This window comes from Manacus candei, unplaced genomic scaffold (assembly GCF_025592945.1).
Source record: "Manacus candei isolate 608988 ecotype Guabito, Panama unplaced genomic scaffold, ASM2559294v1 h1tg000094l, whole genome shotgun sequence".
Lineage (NCBI taxonomy): Eukaryota > Metazoa > Chordata > Aves > Passeriformes > Pipridae > Manacus > Manacus candei.
In genome coordinates this window covers 2,244,968-2,266,370 of record NW_026138142.1, presented here as the reverse complement: position 1 = coordinate 2,266,370, position 21,403 = coordinate 2,244,968, and the positions used below count along the sequence as shown (strand labels likewise).

Genomic DNA, 21,403 nt, shown 5'->3' with positions numbered 1-21,403 from the left:
ACTTCAACAAGAAGACCGAGGACTTTAGTCAGGCTGGCACACACATTTTTATGTATTTCTGTCCTACAAGACACCAAACATTAGAGAAAGGAATGAAAGGACAAGTTGCACTGGTAACTAGGACATAATTAGAATAGTCTAAATGAACCTTTTAGACTCAGAAAAACTACAGAGAGAAAAATGAGCATTTTAGCTCTATATTACAAATTCATTTGATATGTCCCTTCTATGACAGTTCTATCAGCTACATTTTGATTATTTTTCATTAAAATATCAGAATGACAAAGAGAAATAATTATTATTAAACTCCTGAGGCCAAGAATACCAGTTTCATTCCCTGAATAACAGCTTTCTAGAATATGTTGATAAAATCATAGTATCAAAAAAGTTTGAAGTAATGGTGTGATATATCCTTACTTATATACCCTTCCCACTTTCTCTAGAATTCTTTCTGATTTTCTCTACCTCAGAGTCTCACATATTCTTTGCAGCCCATGTTTTGTGATTCTCTACTTAATCCTGAGTGTGTGGGTTTTAATGTGTCTGAATATTAAATAATAATTCAGTGTATCCCATAAGATACAAGTGTTGGCCTGTCTGTCCTTGAGCTCACATCAGGAGCACTGAGCTGAGCATTCTGTGGCTTCTAATGAAAACAAAAGTGGTGCCATTCCTAGTATTAAGCAGTTCAATATTAGTAGAGATCTAGATAGGCCTGATAGTGCTGGAACAATAATAATTTTTATTAACTACATGTCTATTTTTCATATTAATAAATGTTTATTTTTTATTATCAATAATTCTTTATTAAAAAGGCAATAGTTTATTCAAACTGATGGCCAGTGGTTTTTTTGTCTGTTCTTCTCATCAGTCACCGCAAAGATGGAAGGATTCTTTTCCCTTGTCCCATTATGTTTCTATACTTCTTCTACAATGACTATTATTGTTATTAAATATTTTCAGAAGGAAACAACTTCATGAAGAAATTTACTGGTTTTGATGAAATACCCTTTGCCTTCTAAAGCAAAGACCTGACAGTGCTGTATTTTTTTGGTTTATGTTCTTTCACCAAAGTAAAGCTTCCCTTCAATATGTATTTAAAAAGGCATATTTATGTCATGCTGGACATAATTTTTGTATTGCCAGTTTTTCATATTCCCTTGCTATGTTACCTTCTACTGTCTTTCTAACCAAAGAGGCAGATCCTGCTGTCCTATGATGTGTCAGTGGACTCTATTAATGATCCTTTCCGAAGACAGAGGTTAATGAGTGCAGCCACTATTCTTACAGACAATTCGAGTAAGTCATTCTTTCCTGTTTTTCCTATGAGATTGTGTAATGTGACCTGAGAGATCAAACTGTCTCAAACACTCAGCATTATTTTAAAACCACTAGGGGAAATTACGCTGCAAATATCAATTTCAGTAAAATAAATATTCTCATATCTCATATAACTGTGACTGTAACTCACAATTACCAAGGGTAAATCATGCCTGACCAACTTGATTGAAAGAAGAGAATTTCAAAGTGTGTGTAAGCAGAAACATGGCCTATTTTCAGAGGAAGAGGTTGTGCAGTCTCTGACCTGATGGCTGGCCCTGCTTGGAGAAGGGGGTTGCACTACAGATCTCCTAAGCTCTCCTCCAACCTCACTTATAACCCTGTCCTCAGCTATGGACACCTGTGGCTGGGCAGGTTCAACTCACAGGAAACAGGTTGTCATTGTCCCAGAAAAAGTGATTTCTCTCCTTAATGCAGATCCTTTATCATCCTTTAATAGTGTAATCATAGAATCATGGAACTGTTTGTGTTGCAAAGGACCTTAAAGATCATTTTGTTCTTACCCCCTGCCATGGTCAGGGACACCTTCCACTAGACCAGGTTGCTCAGAGTCCCATCCAACCTGGCCTTGAACACTCCCAGGGATGGGGCATCCACAGCTTCTCTGGGCAACCTGTGCCAGGACCTCCCCAACCTCACAGGAAAGAATAATAAACATATGAAGAGGTGGGGAATATCCCCTGTTTCTGTCATTATGATATTTGTTGATGGTGACCTGCAATAGCCTGTGATTAGTGTAGCCTATTTTGTGTAGTAGGAGTGAAACAACTCTTTTCAATGATACCATTCTGCTCACATGAGTTTGATTTTTAATTTTCCAATCTTTTCTCTGACTGTCTTTTTCTTCACACTCTGATATTCCACACAGGATTATTCATATGCCACTCTCCTTCTTTCTCTGCTAGAGTCAAAAGTGAAATGTCCTGCATTGTGGAAACGTTTTGTTTCCAAGTATTTAATTTGGAATTGTTGTCCATTCTGGAGAGCAGTCAAAGAGAAGGTGAAATTGGTGATTTTGGATCCATTTGTTGAACTCTTTATCACAGTTTGCATTGTCTTGAACACCTTATTCATGGCTATGGAGCACCCTGGCATGTTGCCAGAAACCAGAAAAATGATTACTATAAGTGACCAGGTAAGTGAGGTCTATGTTAGGGTGAATATGGAGTTATAACCCTGTATTTATACTGGAATAGTCCCATAAGGAGACAGACTTCTTCAGTGACCTTTTCTGAATTTCTTTTTTGTCTTTCCAGATCTTCACACTGATTTTTACACTAGAAATGCTCTTGAAAATCATTGCTCTAGATCCTTACTACTATTTTCAGAACAAGTGGAATGTTTTTGATAGCTTGGTTGTTTTGATTGGCCTACTGAGCTTTGGAACCAATCTGTCACCTTTCAGGGCGGTAATGATTTCTTTGCTCTTTTTTAAAAGCACATGTTTTGTATAGATTTGTGAAAGATTACAGTGAAATACCCTCTCATTATTTTACTGATGAATCTTTCAAATCAGTTCTCTTTGTTGGTAAATAGTAAGCCAACATGAACATTTAATTAAAAAAAAATAATTAATATTAAAGAATATTTTCAGTATGTTTATTATACTGTGTATGTTGGATGCTACAAATCCCCTGCACAGTGTGCTGCCAGGGAGATCTGACCCAGCAGAGAGTTCACTGGTTCTCTGTTAGGTCTGTACAGTGGCACTGCTCAACTACATTTCAGAGCTACAATCAGTAGCAGATATTATCTGCTGAGCTTAAGGATAGCAAAGATTCTTTCACGGCTTTTCCTTTTGAGCTGAGATTTGTAAAATAATGGAGCTTTCCTCAGGGCTCAGTCTTGGCCTTGAGGGCTCTTCAGTGCTTTCCTCCATTTTGGGGAGAAAGAGGAATAGTTCTGAGACATATATGTATAACAGTACTTTTGTGCTTATGTCTTTCATGAATATTTATAATGCTAAATTTACTAATTACTTCAAATTCTTCATAGTATTTCAGGGTCCTCACACCTAGAAATTCAGGTGAATTCTGTTTCACCTTTGTGTCTTGACTGAGAGATTTTCACAGCCCTGAATGCTAATTTGACTAAATGCCTCAGTTTTACTCATGGGGGTACATAGGGTAGGTCCCATCTGGCTTTTCAAATCCTATTTTGAGTTTGTTTGGTGAGAGGTGTGAAAAAATATTTGTCTTTAACATTCCATCTAGTCCAAAACTCAGTCATTTCATGACCTTCATTCATGTACTCATAAGATATTTATATTCGTGTTCTTTTTATTGCTATTAATATTGTTAGACTGGCACATTCTCATATCTAACTTAGCACAAACAATTTGAAACCTTCCTTTGATACTTCTCTGCTCTCAATAACATTTACTGTTGGAGTTAAGCACAGCACTTTTGCATCAAAACAATTAAAAGCCTTTCTTTGGGGGAAAAATAATTACTGCAGTAAAATCAGCATGATAAATGCAGGGTCTGGTTTTTATGTGGGCTGTGCTGTCTGGGCTGTGTTTGACCTTACCTTTTTTCTCTTATGTTTTATTTACAGATCAGGATCTTCAAATTGGCAAAGTCCTGGCCAGCCTTAAATACTCTTATGAGAATAATTCTAAACTCATTTGGGGCTCTGAGTAACCTCACTCTGGTTTTGGCTATCACTGTATTTATTTTTGCTATAGTAGGAATGCAATTTTTGGGCACCGATTATGAAAAAAAGTTCTATAAAATAAGCACCAGTAAGGATTTACGCTGGCATATGAAGGATTTCAATCATTCAATCCTGATTGTATTCCGAATATTATGTGGAGAATGGATTGAAATGATGTGGGAATGTATGGAAGTGGCTGGAAAACAGAAATGTATTACCATTTTCTTGCTAGTCCTGGTGATAGGAAACCTGGTGGTGAGTTTTAAGTCGATTCCCAGTCCCTACTGAATGCACCTAGTTACACTGGCAACTGATTTTTTCAGAGGGAAACTTTATCATTTCAAGAGTATTCACGCTATTCTCTTTTCTGGATGTCACTTGACATGTTTTTCTACTGTCTTTTTTTTTTTTTTTTTACTTTTCCCCTCTCTTTCTCTTTCTCACACAAGAGGTAGAAGCAATGCCAAGTTATTCCCTCTACCCACAGCATAGAAGTGCAGTGCTTCTGATAATGTGGTGTCCGATCTCTTCATCTTTTGTGTTGGTAGGATCAAATAACCAACTGTTCAGTGCTTTTAATGCTTATCAACTTGTCCTTGTATTATGAAGACCCAGATTTTCTGGTTTGTGTGACATATAGTAGATGGAATGTAAATGTACTGGAAGACAAAATCTTTTTCATCTGCTTGGTTTGTTGGTCTATACCAGACCCTTTTGGATGGTGGTGTTATTAAGATTCATCTTTGCTCTTTTTCAACATATCTATCTCCTCATACGTTATGGACATCAGAGCAGGTGAAAATATATTTGATATACCCAAACCCTCACTTCCTTCCTTTTTCTCCTGCCATTCCTTCCAGAAGGGGCCAGATCATACTATAACAATATTGCAATATAATAGTAAATAATTTTATGGCAGTGTTGAGGAAAGCAAGACTGAGGGTTTCTGAAGTCACTTTTCTGTTAGCAGTGGTGTCTCCAACTTACTTTAATTATTTCAAGGTACTCAACTTGTTCATTGCCCTGCTGCTGAGTTCGTTCAATATTGATGCCTCAGGAGGACAAGAGGAACCTGGAAAAAGGACTAAATGTCAGATTGCCCTTGCACAGATTCACCAGGGCCTGAAGTCTTTGAAAGACAGAATTCTGGATTCTTGTGGCAGAAAAATGAAAGGAAGCCTCAGAAAAACAGAGAAAAAGAAGACTTTGGAAGAAATTTCTGGCAAAAACATAGAGGATAATAATTATGCCATGACAGATATCAGAAAATATATAGACAACAATTGCTTTGACATAGAGTGTTACCATAATGAAGAGAATTCCTCAATAATAAGGAAATATAAAGATCTTTCCAGCAGTCACAGTACCTGTGTTCCCACTGAAGCAGCAGAGAGTTACTGTGACAAAAGTGATGATGAGCACACTGTATTCACAGAAACAGAACACAGAAAACAGGTAAGCACTATTCACATTTAAAACAAAATATGTAACTTACATCTGTAATTGTCATCTCATGGACTCCACAGTAAATATTATCCCTTCTGTCATTTCTGCCATTTTACTTTCTTTGTTCTTCTAGTGCAAGGGCTACCAAATAGTCTTCATTTGCCAAAGAGATTTTGAATATCCGCTTTTTCACCATTCTCTTCATGGATAACCCTAATTCTGCTGTTGTCTGTTTTGTTTCCATCTATTGCTGTCAACAAATAAATGAAGTTTGATGAAGACAGACATTCCTTCTTTTTGTCTCCTTTGTCTTACACTTGGATAGTTTCTAACACAGGCCTCTTCAGCTGCTTATATGTTGCTCCTCAGTTGCATGGCATCCAAAGAAAATGGAAAGAAAAGCTGCACCTCAAAAAATATTTTTTTAATTACCTTTTCACCTTTATAATACTTTGGATTTCCCTTTATATCTTGTGATTTTCTTGCATCGGGCAGGATAAAGCTCAAGTCTTTCTGCATGTGAGTTATACATTTGTACTGTCATGATTGTACATAGGCATGTTTGAGATATTTCAGGTGTCTATCACACCCATCCAGAACTGTCAAATCAGATTCAGGAGCTATAGGAACTCTTTTCACCAAGTTACAGAATTGTTTGGGTTGGAAGAGACCTCTGGAGATCATCCAGTCCAACCGCCCTGCAAAAGCAGGGTCACCTAAAGCAGGTTACAGAGGAGTGTGTACAGGCAGGTTTGGAATGTCTCCAGTGGTCAGTGTCTAGGTGGACTGCTGGGATCCATTTCCTATGGTTTTGGTCATATTAGGAAGCATTGCCAATGGAATATCTTTGGACAAATTTTCAAAGAAGTAAAAATTGCTGATCACCTTAGAACCATCTGTGGCCTTTTCAAATATGTTATCCAGAAGCATTTGATGACAAAAACTGCTGCAGTGGAATCTGGTCTTTCTTGGAATTTGTGGAGACAAAAGGACTGAGAACTGATTGGGATCACTTAGGTCTTCTTGGGGAATGATGTATTTCCACAGTAAAACCTCAAGAGGACAGTATTTGAAATTGAAGGAAAAACTATTCTATTACAAGCATTTTAAGGATATAACTTAATTATCTGTAAAAAGACAAACATACTAGTGGAAGATTATCTGTCCGTGACAGGAGGGCTGGAACTAGTTGACTTTTAAGGTCCCTTCCAACTCAAACCATTCTGTGATTCGGTGATTCTGTGATTCTAGCTCTTCTGGATGTTTTAGATTCTGTAAAAGAATTTTGATTTTAGGAAAGACTGTCAGGAAGGAAAAATGTGGAAAATCAACTAGTTTCCATTATTTCCTGCAGGGAGACAGATTAGGACATAGTGAACAGGAACAGAGTTCAAGCAGCTTCAGTCAGATTTCTGGGGCTCCTGAAACTATAAATGTTTACACAGTAACACATGAAAAGCAAGAACAAAAAGAGGTAATTGTAACTTTTATCAACTTGTGGAATATTCAAACTGTCACAGCTGTTCTTTCATTCAGCAATGACAGGACAGATTGGGATTTTTTGAAGAGTAGCAATTATAATGCCTATGGAGGTGGCACATCTCTCTAGAGGTAGTAATAGCATGGAGGTTTGTGTCTCATCAATAGCCATGGTTAATGGTGTAACTTAATGTATAATTTTGTACAAAATAAGTAAACAGAAATTAACCAGGAAACACAATGACTTTAAGCTTGTCTGATACATGGTATTAGTTTCTATGGGTAATTCTGTTTGCTGTCATTCCTGGATGCAAAAATGTGCTCTCTAGAAATGGTTCCCTAAGCAACCATGCTTTTTCTGATATAGAAACCCAGCTCATTCTAATATTCTACTACAGTACAGTTCCATATCAAAAAAAGGTGGAGAATCATGGCTTGCCTCTGATGGCCCAGCAAATTAAATGGAAGTTCAGCATCTTTCTGGATTACTACCCCCAAAAGTCAAACCCCATTAACATTTCTGGTTTTAGGCACAGTCACCAGAATTTTTGTTTATATTATTTAAATGTGTTTATATTTAAAAATAATATTGAAAACATTACAGTGCCCTTTATATTAAATAATTGCATTTTTGTATATGGTGAAAATTCCCTAGAACCTTAGACAAGTGTAGAGCATCATGGCTGTCGACAGAGGAAATTCTCCCTTCTTCTGGCTATCCCTATCCTCATGCCTTCACTTTCCATGCCATACAGGGCATTTACACATTAGGGCTGATAGATTTCTTTATTCTTTTGTCCTTATACTTGCTTTCCTTATCATTTTTAGTTTTAGAAGTGTATAGGTTACCTATCAGTAATTACAATTCTTTGAGGTGTGTAGTCCATACATACATTTCTATCCTGTTAGACCTTACCATCTTCAAGCCTTTTGAGACATGGTTTGTATCTCTGAAAATGAAAAGAGAATTTGATTGGCCTGGATGAAGGAATTCATATTAGAGGAAATGTACTGCAAAGCATTCTGGACCTTGTAGTTCCAAGTATTCTATCTGACATGTGCAGTGGAGTACCTTGGTGTGATTGATTGAGAGATCACGTGTCACAATTTCAACATTGTATTTAATCTGTTGTTCTTTTGTAACAAAGCTAATTCAAGCCCCACGTGGTGTAGTTTGTTTGTGCCAAAACAAGTACCACAAATGGCGCCCGAACAGGGACATTCAACAGACATCTACTACACCTGAAGTCAGAGTTTTCTCCAAAGCTGTAGCATAGAATAGTCTTTTTTTTTCCTGCATGTCCTGTTTAGAGGACAAGAAGAAAACAAAGAACTTATTAAATTAAAAGCATGGAAACAAAGAGTAGGGATTGGCTTTTTCTGTCCTGTTATTTGTAATTAATTTTTGTAGTTCAGCAACAATAAGGTAATTTATAGACTGCAGAATTCTTTTGGGGAGGAGGGCAGGGGGATGATAAATTTCATTTATTTTTGGTTTTTTAATCTTATTAATGAAAAGCAAATAAATTCTCCTCTTTCTCCTTCTCCCATGCAGAAATGTGGTGCTGCTCACAGCTTTTCTGAAGCCAACAGTGTGGATCCAGCTGTTGGTCTGGAGATGTTTTCCCAGACTAAAAACTCACACCTGCCTAAGGACTGTTTTGGAGAAAGTAGGAATCTTTTCTGTATTGTGCTAGCACCAAATGAACCAGTGTTAAAAAATATCCACTTGGAACATGTCCAAATTAGCAGAATCTGTTTTCCTGCTCATCCCAGTGTTGACATCTGCCTTTGATTATCTGAACATCTCCTTAGACTCCATTGACTCTCATGCTTCAATCCTGCTGCCTTTACAGATTCAGGGAGAGTGTTTCTGGTGCAAAGCAGTGAACAGGGAGTTGTAATGTCTCTGCAATGCAAAACAGTGTAATAATCAGTAAAAATATTAATTGACTAACCTACTAGTAACATACTATCTCTTTTCAAAACAAAAAGGAGAAATGCAGAAAATAAACATTTTTTAGATCGAATAAAGTCTTTTTTTCTTGTGCCCACGAGCCTTTCTGAAGAAGGGCACAAAACCAACTCTCTTTTTCCCATATATGAGTTGCTCTATTAAAAGAGATTAATTTTGCATACAAGTTTTTTCTTTTCTTTAGCTTAAGATCATTTCAATCACAGCATTACCCCATAGGTAAAACAGCACATTCTTTCTCTAATCTGTAGAAGCTCTCTTTAAGATGTCTTATACTGTTTTGATTCCATATCTCAGCATTTTCCATAGACCAATATACTGTTCTTTCTCTTTTCAGATTGTGGTAAATGTGTCCCATGTTGTGTAGTGGATATCACTAAGTTTCCAGGCCGAAGTTGGTGGAACTTCAGGAAAACCTGCTACAGAATTGTTAACCATAGCGGGTTTGAATATTTTATGGTTTTTGTGATAGTATTGAGCAGTGCAGCACTGGTAAATTGCATTTAATTTCTCTAATTTTGAATTGATTGTTGTCAATAAGGAAAATACATCACTGCTAATGAGCAGGTGGTTTGACTGGTAGATGGAGATCAAGGTAGCCAAGGTTTAGCAGGCAATAAGAGGACACATGATCAAACTTACTCAAGAAAAAAGGTCAGAAATGGCAAATAGGTTTATGCACATGAATGCCAGTTGTTCTCATTTACCCACACTCAAATGAACAGTCCCATGGGCACAGGGACAGCTCTGCTCTGGAGGCATTTCTCCTAATTGTAGCACAACTGGAAGACCCCTTTAGATCCAGAAGCAGAATCACTGTTTTCTAACACTGCAGAACAGGAGTGCATAAGTTTTATTGGATTATACCTAGGAGCATCTCTGCTCCTTGTTTTTTCAGTGGTCTATGCTCCTGCTCCACCTTTCCCATGGCCTTTTAGATGGGTTTTTAGGCATGTCTTAAGTGCAGGGGAGCAAATCAGGTCTGCTGTTAATACCTCAATGAAGTGGGTAGGGGAGAAGTGGAGGCTTGGTGAGGAAATAATGCAAGGTGTAAAAGGAATTGGGAGTAGATTGGCAATACCAAAAACTCAAAATTAATTAGTCAGGCAGCAAATGCATTAAACACAAGCAAACACTGATGTGAACAGCAGCGATCAATAAAGCATTTTCCTAAAACCTCAAGGTCAAGGTTTAGGTGAAAAAACCTGTAACTCCAGGAATGAACAGTTCCAACTAAGGAGTTTGTCATTCTTTTCCATGTGTGTATTACAACTCTGCAGGCTGACTAAAGATGACTCATTTGGAAGGTTAGAGTCTGAAAGACAGTGATTAATGTGTTTAAGTCAGGCTTTATTGTGAAGAATTTAGACCAACACCTTCAAAATTATCAACAACCTTGGGAAGCCAGAATGTCGTAGCCACAGTTGCCTATCCTCAGACATGTTTTAGAGTGTCAAACATAAAAACCTGAAAATATTTGATTTTTCAACAACCTGAAAATGAGATTGTACTTATTTTACAATTCATTTTTTACTTCTAGGTATAAAACTAAGTGGTGGTTGCCCATAATTTAACATGAAATGGTTGTAATCAGACAAACTGTGTATTCTTGTGCAATTTAACAGTAATTTTCCATGCAACTACTGACCTGTTTTAAAACTGCATTCTGAAATTCCAGGCATTTGAAGATATTCACCTGCAGAATAGAAAAACAGTGAAACTGATCCTAGATTATGCTGACAAAGTATTTACCTACATCTTTTTGATGGAGATGCTTCTGAAATGGGTAGCTTATGGATTGCGCAGTTACTTCACAAATTCCTGGTGTTTGCTTGATTTTGTCGTTGTATGTGTAAGTATTATATTCAACTTGTCATACATTTTGATTTTTGACATTTTCTATCTGGATAACTACATGTAACTTCTGATTATGAATAACTACAAGTGTGATGGACAGTTTCCAAAAGGTGAAAAATCTGCAACCCAAACAGACTTTAGGACAAATTTAAATTGAAATTTTCAGCAATAACTAGAAGTTGCTTAAGAAAATTCTATTTGGTATCACCATCACTGAGGACCATGATGGCTCTAAAAACCTTTTCAAGTGGAGAGAAGGAGTTCAACTAGTGATCAGAAACAAAACTAAAATAAATTACTTAAACCGATAGAAAAATGAGAAGCTACTGGCAGTTCTGGACTAGATCATCTTAAAGGTCCCTTCCAACCTAAACCATTCTATGATTCTGTGATTTTGGCATTTAGAAACAAAAAACGTAGAGTTGCTTCCTGAAGGCAAAGAACTTAGATAGTAAAGGGAGTTGAAAAGTATTGTTGGAAAAATAATTTACCAGAATGTTAAAGATGTAGGAAAGAACTTTTTGCTTTGCAAAAGAGAAATCCCAGCAATCCTTTGCATATTTATAAAGATACACGTTGAAAACACCAGTAGTGAGATAAATGCAGTATACAATTCCTACATATTTCTTATGAATTCAGACAATCTTAATTATTATAATCTTGCTATATAAAAGTGAAACATCTATGCTTGTCAACATCACACTGGGAAGATTCTGAAGTTAAATATTTAGAAAAAAGAACAGGTAAACAGAGGACTGATGGTAACATCAGAGTAGTTTTTTGATGGCTTCAGAATAGTCAGCATTGAAAGTTGTGAAGTAGTATGAAATTTCAATAGGAAGGTCTAATGTTATGGCTATTTATAACGAATATGTACGACAGTTTTCTAATCTTAATATCAGTGCTCTTCAAAACAGGGGAAAGTCACGTGTCATGGGTTAAGTGCCCCTCCCCACCTCGGGGGGCTAGAAGTGGTTGGTCCTAGGAGAGTTTCCCCTGAGGGACCAAGCGCAGGTCTTTTTTCGCTCCTGTGAAATTAGATATCACAACAGCCGGGAGTTGTTGGCAGAGTGTGAGAGTGTCTGAGAGAGAGAGAAGCCCAGGGGTGGCCAGGGGCCCCCAAAACCAGGGGGCCCCTGGGCCCCCACGGCCCTGGCTTGGCCAGGGCTGGAGTCAGTGTGTAGGAGTGTGTGAGGGAGAGACTTGCAACCATGAGGTGAGAGGAGGGAGGTCTCCAGCCCCCTATGCAGGGGGCCTGGCCCTCTTTCCCCCTCTCCTGGCTAGGCTGAGGGAAGCTTGGAACAGTTTATAACTGGACTGAGTACCCGTGGCCAAGGCTAGGGGGCTCTTTTTCTTCCCCCACTGCCCAGGGAGGCGGTGGTGTGGACTTAAGGCTCAGTAGTGGAGCCGCGCTAGGAGACAGGCCAAGAAGGTGGTCCGGAGCCCAGAGAAAGCAGCTGTGATCCGTGCAGAAGCTGGAAGAACTCCAGGCTGAAGGAATTGGAGATGGGCCAAGGAGGCTCGGGGGAGGCTCTAGGGAGGTTTGGGCGAGGGCAGCCAAAAATTGAAAGCTGCAGCAGTTTAGGAAGAGAGGAAGCCAAACCGGCAGGCTTTTTCTGGGTAAGGACTTTTAGTGAAACTATTTGGGGTAAAAGACTGAGCAAGACCCAGAAACCTGCAACCTGGAGAGTGAGAACGGAACATCTTACTCTCTGGGGAGAAAGGACTCAAAAACTGACTCCTTGGACCTTTTCATGATGAAGACCTGGTGAAGCAAGTGTTTCTCTTGCAGCCCAGGAGGAGACCTCAGCAGGAGCTGAGGGCTGGTGAGGGTGCAAGACCCCTTCCCTGATACCCCAATGAGAGAGAGACTTTTAACTATCACCCTGCAAGCTTCTCCTGAACTGATGTGGGAGGGTCCAAGGGGTGGTAGAGATTCTGTTAATGTTGTATATATAATTGCTTTTTAGTTTCTATAGTATTTATTCTGTATAGTAATAAATTGTATATAATTCCCTTCCCCCATACCGAGGTGTGCATGTCTGAAAACTTCTCTTTGGTATTGAGTTAAAATGTGGGGGGAGCTTGGAAATTGGATTTTTGGGGTCAAACACCCACATCATGAAAATATATGAACAGTTAAAAAAAAGAACAAAACCAAAAAACAACTGCCCCCCCATTTCAAATTAGAATGAAGAAATCTTTTTACATATTAGAAAAGAATGAAATAAAATTACAATAACTTTGAATTTAATGTGTATTTTCTTAATTTGACTTAATGGTCAAAGATATTGTACCATTCAGGTAATGATTGTTTGCTAACACAAACAAGGGAAAATTTGTTTACCATTTAGTAATTGCAATTCTAATTCTGTGAACACAGTTGTCATTTGTTTCCTGGGGACTAAATCCTGGTACGGAAGGCAAGGCACGTTGTTCCTCTGGAAGTGGCCTGAAATCTCTCAGGACTCTTAAAGCATTGAGGCCTCTACGAGCTTTGTCAAGATTTGAAGGGATAAAGGTAAAGATATTGGGGGTCGGTGTGAATATTTTGTAATGGCTGCATTTGAAGATGTTTTTGAAAATGACAACATAAAATTCACTATTATTTTCATTCATTTTGTTCAGGTTGTTGTCAATGCACTCCTCGGAGCTATCCCCTCAATCTTCAATGTTTTGCTCGTCTGTGTTGTCTTTTGGCTCCTATTTAACATTCTAGGAGTAAAATGGCTTGGGAAAAGATTTTCAAAGTGCATACTCCAGGAAGGAAATATCAGTCTCATTAATAACAAAACTGATTGTGAGTTTCATGGTGGAAAATGGACAAATTATCCTGTAAACTTTGATGATGTTGGGATGGGATACTTGGCTCTGCTCCAAGTGGTGAGTTCTATAAAAACATTCTCAGGTTTTTTTCTTCAAGGAAATGGGTTGAGCAGCCCAACCATGGGACACCCCTGTGCTTCTGTTTATCCCAGTGAAATTTGGGATATTTTTTACCTTCCATATATAGTTTCCTTGTTGGTGACCTGCTCAGTTCCTCCTAAAGAACACTTGAGCATATGCAACCTTGTGTTAAAATCAAAACTCTGGTTTATGGCTTTTCAATGTTGTTTTAATCTTATTAACACAGTAAACCTGAAATAGTCTTCAAGTTACTGAATTAAAAATATTCTTATTTTCTCTCATTCAGAGTGGATGAGAAAGAAAATCAGGGCACAGTTTATTTATATTTTCTTTTGCTGTAGAAGTCATGAAGGATTGGGATACTAATTTATTGAGCTCCCTAACAGGACAACAAAGGAGAGAAAGGCAATTTTTAAGTTGGCTGTTATCGCTGTATCTTCTTTAGCTGAAGTTCTTTGCCCTGGATCCTCCAAAGTATTCTATGATTCTGCAGAGTTGCTAAAAATTGCAGGAAGGAATTGTCTGCTGTTTTCTCAGAAATTGTTTTTATCCTTTTACATTATATTTGCAAGTTGAGCTGAAAATTTTACTGCAATTTTTCACAAAAAAAATTTATTTTAAGAAGAAATAACATTAAGACACTTTTCGCATGAATCATGATTTTTTTGTTTTAGGAAATATTTTTGTTTGTTTGTTTATTTGTTTTTGTTTAGTTTTCAAGAAGTATTTTTTCTTTTAACTAAACTCCAGTGAATCATACTTCCCAGCAGATCTTTGGAAGTGATACACATTTTTTATAGGACACTGCTCATTTTCCACAACTATTACCACTTTTATATTAGCTATATATATTAACTATATATATATATATATAAATTATAACAAGCTTAAAAATGCATTTTTTTCAGGCAACTTTTAAAGGTTGGATGGATATTATGTATGCAGCAGTGGATTCACGTGAGGTATGTCACTAAAATGACAATTTAGTTCTTTTCCCTTTTCTTCTTCCCTTTTCCATCCATATAATTATTTTTCATCTTTGTTTGCAATATCAAATCAAAAATACAAGTGGTTGAAGGCATCAAACTACACAGTGAAACAATAATCCTTGGAGTACCAAAAATCTAGAACTTAGATAAAAGAAACTGGTCAAAGTAGAGTGACACCACAAAAAGCTTGCTATGTCAGGAATGTAGAGGGGAAGAAGATGCAAGCTTTGTGCAAGTCTCTTTTGAGAACAGAATACAGAAGCTCTTGGAAGGGACTGTGCAAATTTTCTTCCTTTTTAGACATGTACAGGAGCATTGAAACAGCATGCAGCTAGAGCAGTTATTTCAGGAGTTTTTCTTCCCTAGATTTGACACCCTCAGTATTTCTTCCCCCTTTGCATGTGCTGTTCCTCACTCTCTTACCAGGACAGTGTGTTTTAACTTCTCTATGTTTAACTGAATTTACCTTTTTCTCACTCCTTCAGTCTCTGTGCTCTTGACTGCAGTGAAATAGTTGCTGATTAACGTGATTGTTCCTTGTAGGGCTGATCTTAGTGAGCTGGGGCTTTAGAATTGCCTCTTGTCTGGGACAGCATTCCAGAGGATGGCTGGTCACCATTGTGTTTAGTCTGAGCTGTTGTTTTTAATCAGGGCATTCACAGGATCCCTTCTGATTGGAATTGGTTCTTTATTACTTAAAAATTTGCTAAAGCTGGATTTGTCTCTATAGCTCTGCTTGTCACTATCTTTACAATCAGTAGCAAGATAGAACAAGAGAGTGGTTCTACCTGTACATCCAGGTAAAGATGTAAATGCGTGGAAATAATTTATCCCTCATGACAATGACAAGATCTGTTATTATAAATTGGAAATGGTAAAGCTGTGATTATCTCATTTTTACTAATATTGTTTTTCTGGTTTGACTTTTTTAACAGATCAATGAACAGCCAAAGTTTGAAGCAAACTTACACATGTACATATACTTTGTGGTTTTCATTATTTTTGGATCTTTCTTCATGTTGAACCTTTTTGTTGGAGTGGTTATCAGCAATTTTAACCAACAGAGGAAAAAGATAAGTACTACTTGAGCTAACTCAATGTCTCCTGTAATCCAGATTTGCTTAAGTGAATGCTGGTTTGACATGTAGATGTCTAACATGTTGAAATAACTGTTTAACTGGATAAATTAAAAATAATAACACTTTAAGCCACATTTTGAAAACAGGAGTCCCCTTTTCCTCAAGGCTTTTAGCAATTTACCAGTAAATTCTATTTTCCTGCCAAGTCCTTAATTTGTTCTAAGTAGAGGACAAGGAGGAAGGAGGGAGTAGCTTCAGAAATGAGAGGCCAAAACCAGGTTGAGTTCTGTCCTGATTCATTTAGATGTTAAATTATCCAGAATAGAAAGGAAACTGGAGTAAATTATTTCACTTGGACGACTTAAAACAAATAAACCTCTTGCTCATTCAAAAAAAGCAGACCCCAACAGGAGGTTTACAATTTCAAGATTCACTTTTGGAAGACAGAATCTCTACAGGAACCCTTTTTTATTTCCATAGCCCGACTCATACACCAAGTGTCAGAGCATTGCTGCTCTGGGTAGAGAGAGAGAGCAATAAAGCCCACAAGAAATTCTTCTGCTCTCTGCATTTGAACAGAGAAAGGATATTTGGGGGTTGAGGAACAACAGTCCAACTTCACTCTAAGAATTTCCTTTTCTAACAAAGTCCCAGTTACAGTAATCCAAAGAGATAGAAACAGCAGCAGTCAAGTAGTTTATAAGCCAGAACATTTACTGGAAGTTTATGGGGATGTAATCCTTTTTTCTTAGTACATGCTGTGATTGACATTTTTTTTGGTCAATTTTTCTCTGTAATTTTTTTCTCTTTCATTTCTTTGCTTATTCTCAGGAATTTTTCGTGTGATTCCATATAGTGAAGTCAAATGGAATTTTCAGAGGTCTTTCCAGAGTGATTGAAATTGCAGATGCCCTACTGAACATTGTTGTGTGTTTGTTGTACAAAATGCTGATCACTCAGTGCTTTTAGGATTGATGATTGGCTTCTGAATCCTGGGTTCAAAGAGATTGCTAAGTAATACAGGGAGTGTAGATGGGAATAAGAAATTCATTGTCAGGAACCCCCTGTAGAACTGGGTCTCATCATCCTCCATTTACCTGCTAGTCCAGCAATACATTTCTGTTTCTACCTTTTCCAAAAATAGAAAGGCTCTCACACTTGAGGGAACTGACTTGGGAACACTGCCTAGACTAAACTTCCATGATCAAACCCAGATCAGCTCTTTCCAGTACATCTTCTCAAAGATCAAGGGGGAAAGGAGAAATAGTGAAGACATGGTTTGTCTCTGTGCCCTCTTAGGTCCCACTCAGGACAGCTGTAACTTACTCTTTTTTACAGAAAGTTGCTGGAATTTATTTAGGGAACTGCTTAAACTTCAGCTAAACAACAATATTCTTTCCCTTTACTTAGGTGGAAAGGATCTATTTTTGACTGAGGAACAGAAAAAGTACTATAATGCCCTAAAAAAACTTGGATCCAAGAAACCTCAAAAACCCATCCCAAGACCATTGGTGAGATTATCTTAAGTAGAACATGGCAGAAGATACAACGATGGTGACCATATTTGAACTCAGTAGCCCAGGCACAGGGAAATAAACTTTGCCTTAGAGCCCATCATCTTCTTTATCCAATGTAGTATTTACATTGTACTCTCTTTTTCTTAAAAGAGTCTTTCTTTGTGGGTGTTAATTAGGAAATTTATATCCTATTTATGACCTATCCAAATGTACAACCTGTTTATAAAGGTTCATAATTAGTATTTGATAACCATACCATGACCTTGGTTACTTAAGTTGCATGATGTTGCTTCTGCCACGAGATTGGATTATTGAAGGTGAGAATGAATAGAGAATAGTACATGTTTTACTACTTTTAGTTTCTTAATCTTAATTCCAGGCCTGGCTTTTCATAGTAACTATTCATAGTTTTTCTTGCTTATGACATTTTAATTTGAATTGCTTATCCTAAAATATCTGCTTCAATAAGTATTTCTATTAAAAGAGCAATCACAATGTACTCTGGATGTTTTCCTGATGTATGTATATATAAGTGCCAATGTGCTTGCTTGATACCTGAATATACTTAGCCAAGTACTGTGAGTTTTCTTGAAGATCTAAAGAAATCACCTAAAAATGCTTCTAGTAGCTTATTGTTAAAATTATATTACCCTAAATTCTTGTTCTAAGCACAAATTACTGATTAATATTTGAATGCGGTTCTTTTTCTCTCCACAGAATGCATTCCTGGGATTGCTGTTTGATATCGTAATGCACAAAGCATTTGACATCATCATTGTGATTTTTATCTGCCTAAATATGATTGTTATGATGGCAGAAAATAATCAGGAAGGCACCAAGAAACTTCTTAATAAAATCAACTATTTTTTTGTGGCTGTATTTACAGCAGAATGTGTCATAAAAGTGCTGGCCTTAAGACAGCATTACTTCAAAAGCGGCTGGAACTTATTTGATTTTATTGTTGTGGTCCTTTCAATAGTTAGTAAGTACCAATCACTAAATCAGGTAATGTGTCTTACCAATACTGAGCCAAATTTCAGTATGAAGTAACCACTTAGATATATTTGATAAACAAATCCAGATCCACTGTACTTTTTACAACTATATGCTAATGAATTCCTTTGAAATTCCTTCTGTATTTTCGTTTATATTTTTGCATAGTGCTAAAAGGTAAATGGAGTTTTCAATTTTTACTTTTCATATAATATGTGTTTTTTGAGTAATTAATAGTATAGGAACCTAATTCATTAACATCTTCACTAAGTTATTGCTCTTAAATTGTTGTCTGACTGTTTTTATGCTTTTGATTTACATGTTGTTATGGTAACTGTTGTTTTCACAGTAAAAGTAAATTCATGTAAAAAATGCACTTGCATGAAAAATGAGAAAGATGTATTTATTTCACCAGGACCTACTTTAAAGAAGGCAGATCCTGATTACTGATTTAGAAAGCTCGGGAAAATATAATTTCTCAGTACCATTCTAAATCTGGACCACTATTTGTGACTGTGAAAAGTCTCATTAAAATTGGCTTGGGTTTTTTTGACTTTTCAAATAAGACTAGATGCTCAGTGATTCCTTCTAAATTCCTTCCTTCTTTTCCTTTATATTTTTTCACAGTACTAAAAGGTAAATAGAGTTTTCAATTTTTACTTTTCTTTATGTATGCATTCTATTGAGTAATTTACAGAATAGGAATTTAATTCATTAACATCTTCTCTAAGTTAGTGTATATAAATTGTTGTAAGACTGGTTTTATGCTTTCCATTTCCACATTATCTTAATAAGTTGTTTTACTTTCACAAAGCAAATTCATGTTAAAAAGACACTTGCTTGAAAAATGAGAAAGATGTATTTATTTCACCAGGACTTCCTTTAAAGGAGGCAGATCCTGATTGCTGATTTAGAAAGCTCAGGAAAATGTAATTGCTCAGCACCATTCTAAATCTGGACCACTATTTGTGACTGTGAAAAGTCTCACTAAAACTGGCTTGGATTTTTTTGGCTTTTCAAATAAGACTAGATGCTGATCATTACCTGTACAAAGGGTCATAGATAGCTCTAGTTTCTTGTACAGTTTATTTGGTCTGTGCTTCCCACTCAGGCTCAGGTTATATCACAGAATAAAGGACAGGAAAGAAAAACTGCTCTGAGATCTCTGTTTTGTGCCTAAGCACAGTAACCCTTTGCTGTCCCGTGCAACCCAGGAAAATGATGACTCCTTAACCCCTCTGTTTGCAATCATTTGCATTCCTGCTGTACCCTTACTCTGTTAGTAGGGTCAAAGAACGGGGTGTAATGGGGGATAAATACCAAGACAGTTTTTCTTTAGAATCCTCTTGGTCTTCTCTGTTCTCCTTCAAGTACCAAGCATTAGTCAAAGCCTCACATTTAGCATGTGATCAGGCCTGTAAAGAAGCAGCAGACAGCAGCTAGGAGGCAATCCCCACAGCTTCCAGCACAGGAGCTGAATGGTGCTAAAAGCATTTTTAAGTACTTGAGCAATGAATGTGTAACTTCACCAGCCCTGAATTAGAGAAATCTGGGATGATGCAGTTTCCAAACTATGCACAATATTGATATCTTTTTAATATTGTAAGGTATTACGATTTGTCTTTCTTTTCCTAAGCTGTCTTGTAAGCAGTTTCAGTATTGATGATGTTTGTGTGGAAAGTGGTGTAATATGGTCAGTGTTACTTCTGACACCTAAAGCACAGAATATAACAAAGCAGAAATAACTTTGACTAATATGCCTTGACAACACTTTGGTTTTTCTCTTCCTTCAAAGGTATTGGAGTTTCTGAAGCCTTTCAAAAATTCATCTCTCCTACACTTTTGAGAACTATTCGTTTGGTGCGAATTGGCCGAATCCTGAGATTGATTCGAAAAGCGAGAGGAATTCGAACCCTTCTCTTTGCATTACTGATGTCTCTTCCTGCACTGGTCAACGTTGGCCTTTTGCTTTTCCTAATTACATTTATTTATGCCATTGTGGGCATGGCAAACTTTGCCTGTCTTCCCTGGGAAGGTGGGATTGATAACATTTTCAACTTTCAAACCTTTTCTGGAAGCATTCTCTGTCTCATCCAAATTACAACATCAGCTGGCTGGGATACACTTCTGGCCCCTTTGTTAAGTGAATCTGGTACATGTGCTCCCAACTTAGTTTTAAAAGAGAAAGATAAAATTAATTGCACAAATAGACCATTTGGTATTTTATATTTTGTAAGCTATGTCATTATATCATTTCTCATTGTTGTAAATATGTACATAGCTGTCATTTTAGAGAACTTCAATGTTGCCACTGAAGAAAGCACAGATCCTCTTTGTGAGGATGACTTTGATATGTTTTATGAGACCTGGGGAAAATTTGATCCTCTGGCAACACAGTTTATTGACTATTCTGCTCTTTCAGACTTTGCAGATGCTCTGGCAGAACCCTTGCGCATTCCAAAGCCCAATAACATCCAGCTCATATCCATGGACCTCCCTCTAGTGAGTGGAGATAAGATCCACCACTTGGATATCTTGCGTGCTTTCACTAAAAGGGTCTTGGGAGAATTTGGAGATTTGGATAGTCTTGAATTATTAATGGAGGAAAAAATTGTGGTTGCCAATCCATCTAAAATTTTTGACAAGCCAGTTTCTTCCACTCTTAAGAGAAAACAAGAGGAGGTATCAGCAGTTATTATCCAAAGGGCCTTCAGGAGGTATTTGATACAGCGTTCTTTCAAAAATACATCTTTCTTATGCCATCACAGACAGACCAGTGCTGTCTTTGGAGAAGAAACGTGGGAGAAGCAAAGGATTATTGTATCAATGCTTAATGAAAGTAGTGGCAGGAAGATACATAAATCACGGTCTGTTTCTTCCACATCTCTCCCTTGACTTTATGATGCTTTTGCTGACACAAATAAGCTGGACACATAAGGCTGCAGCATTTTTGACATTTAAAACAAAGGGACTGATTTTCAGATGGAGACAATATGTGAATCCCAGAGTATAATACTCTAAATTTAGAATAATGATGGCAGCCTTCGAGTATTGTGATTGTTCAAATTAGCAAATTCTCCTTAAAATGATTAAGATCTGAACGACTATGTCATAAATACTGGAGAAAAATCAAACCATAGAATTTTTTCTCAGCTAGTGGAGTAG

General features: G+C 37.1%; 1 protein-coding gene across 1 annotated transcript in view; it reads left to right on the top strand.

Moving 5' to 3' along the window:
- Nucleotides 1–21,175, top strand: part of LOC127461027 (sodium channel protein type 5 subunit alpha-like) — a 41,863-nt gene extending 20,688 nt beyond the window's left edge. The window contains 16 exon segments of the mRNA XM_051768249.1: nt 1,197–1,299; nt 1,519–1,529; nt 2,249–2,476; nt 2,598–2,750; nt 3,898–4,251; nt 4,999–5,466; nt 8,495–8,591; nt 9,234–9,388; nt 10,575–10,797; nt 13,186–13,274; nt 13,382–13,636; nt 14,569–14,622; nt 15,585–15,726; nt 17,139–17,239; nt 17,963–18,227; nt 20,034–21,175. Of these exon segments, the coding sequence (XP_051624209.1) occupies nt 1,197–1,299; nt 1,519–1,529; nt 2,249–2,476; nt 2,598–2,750; nt 3,898–4,251; nt 4,999–5,466; nt 8,495–8,591; nt 9,234–9,388; nt 10,575–10,797; nt 13,186–13,274; nt 13,382–13,636; nt 14,569–14,622; nt 15,585–15,726; nt 17,139–17,239; nt 17,963–18,227; nt 20,034–21,175 (3,840 nt within the window).
- The last annotated feature ends 228 nt before the right edge of the window (nt 21,176–21,403 follow it).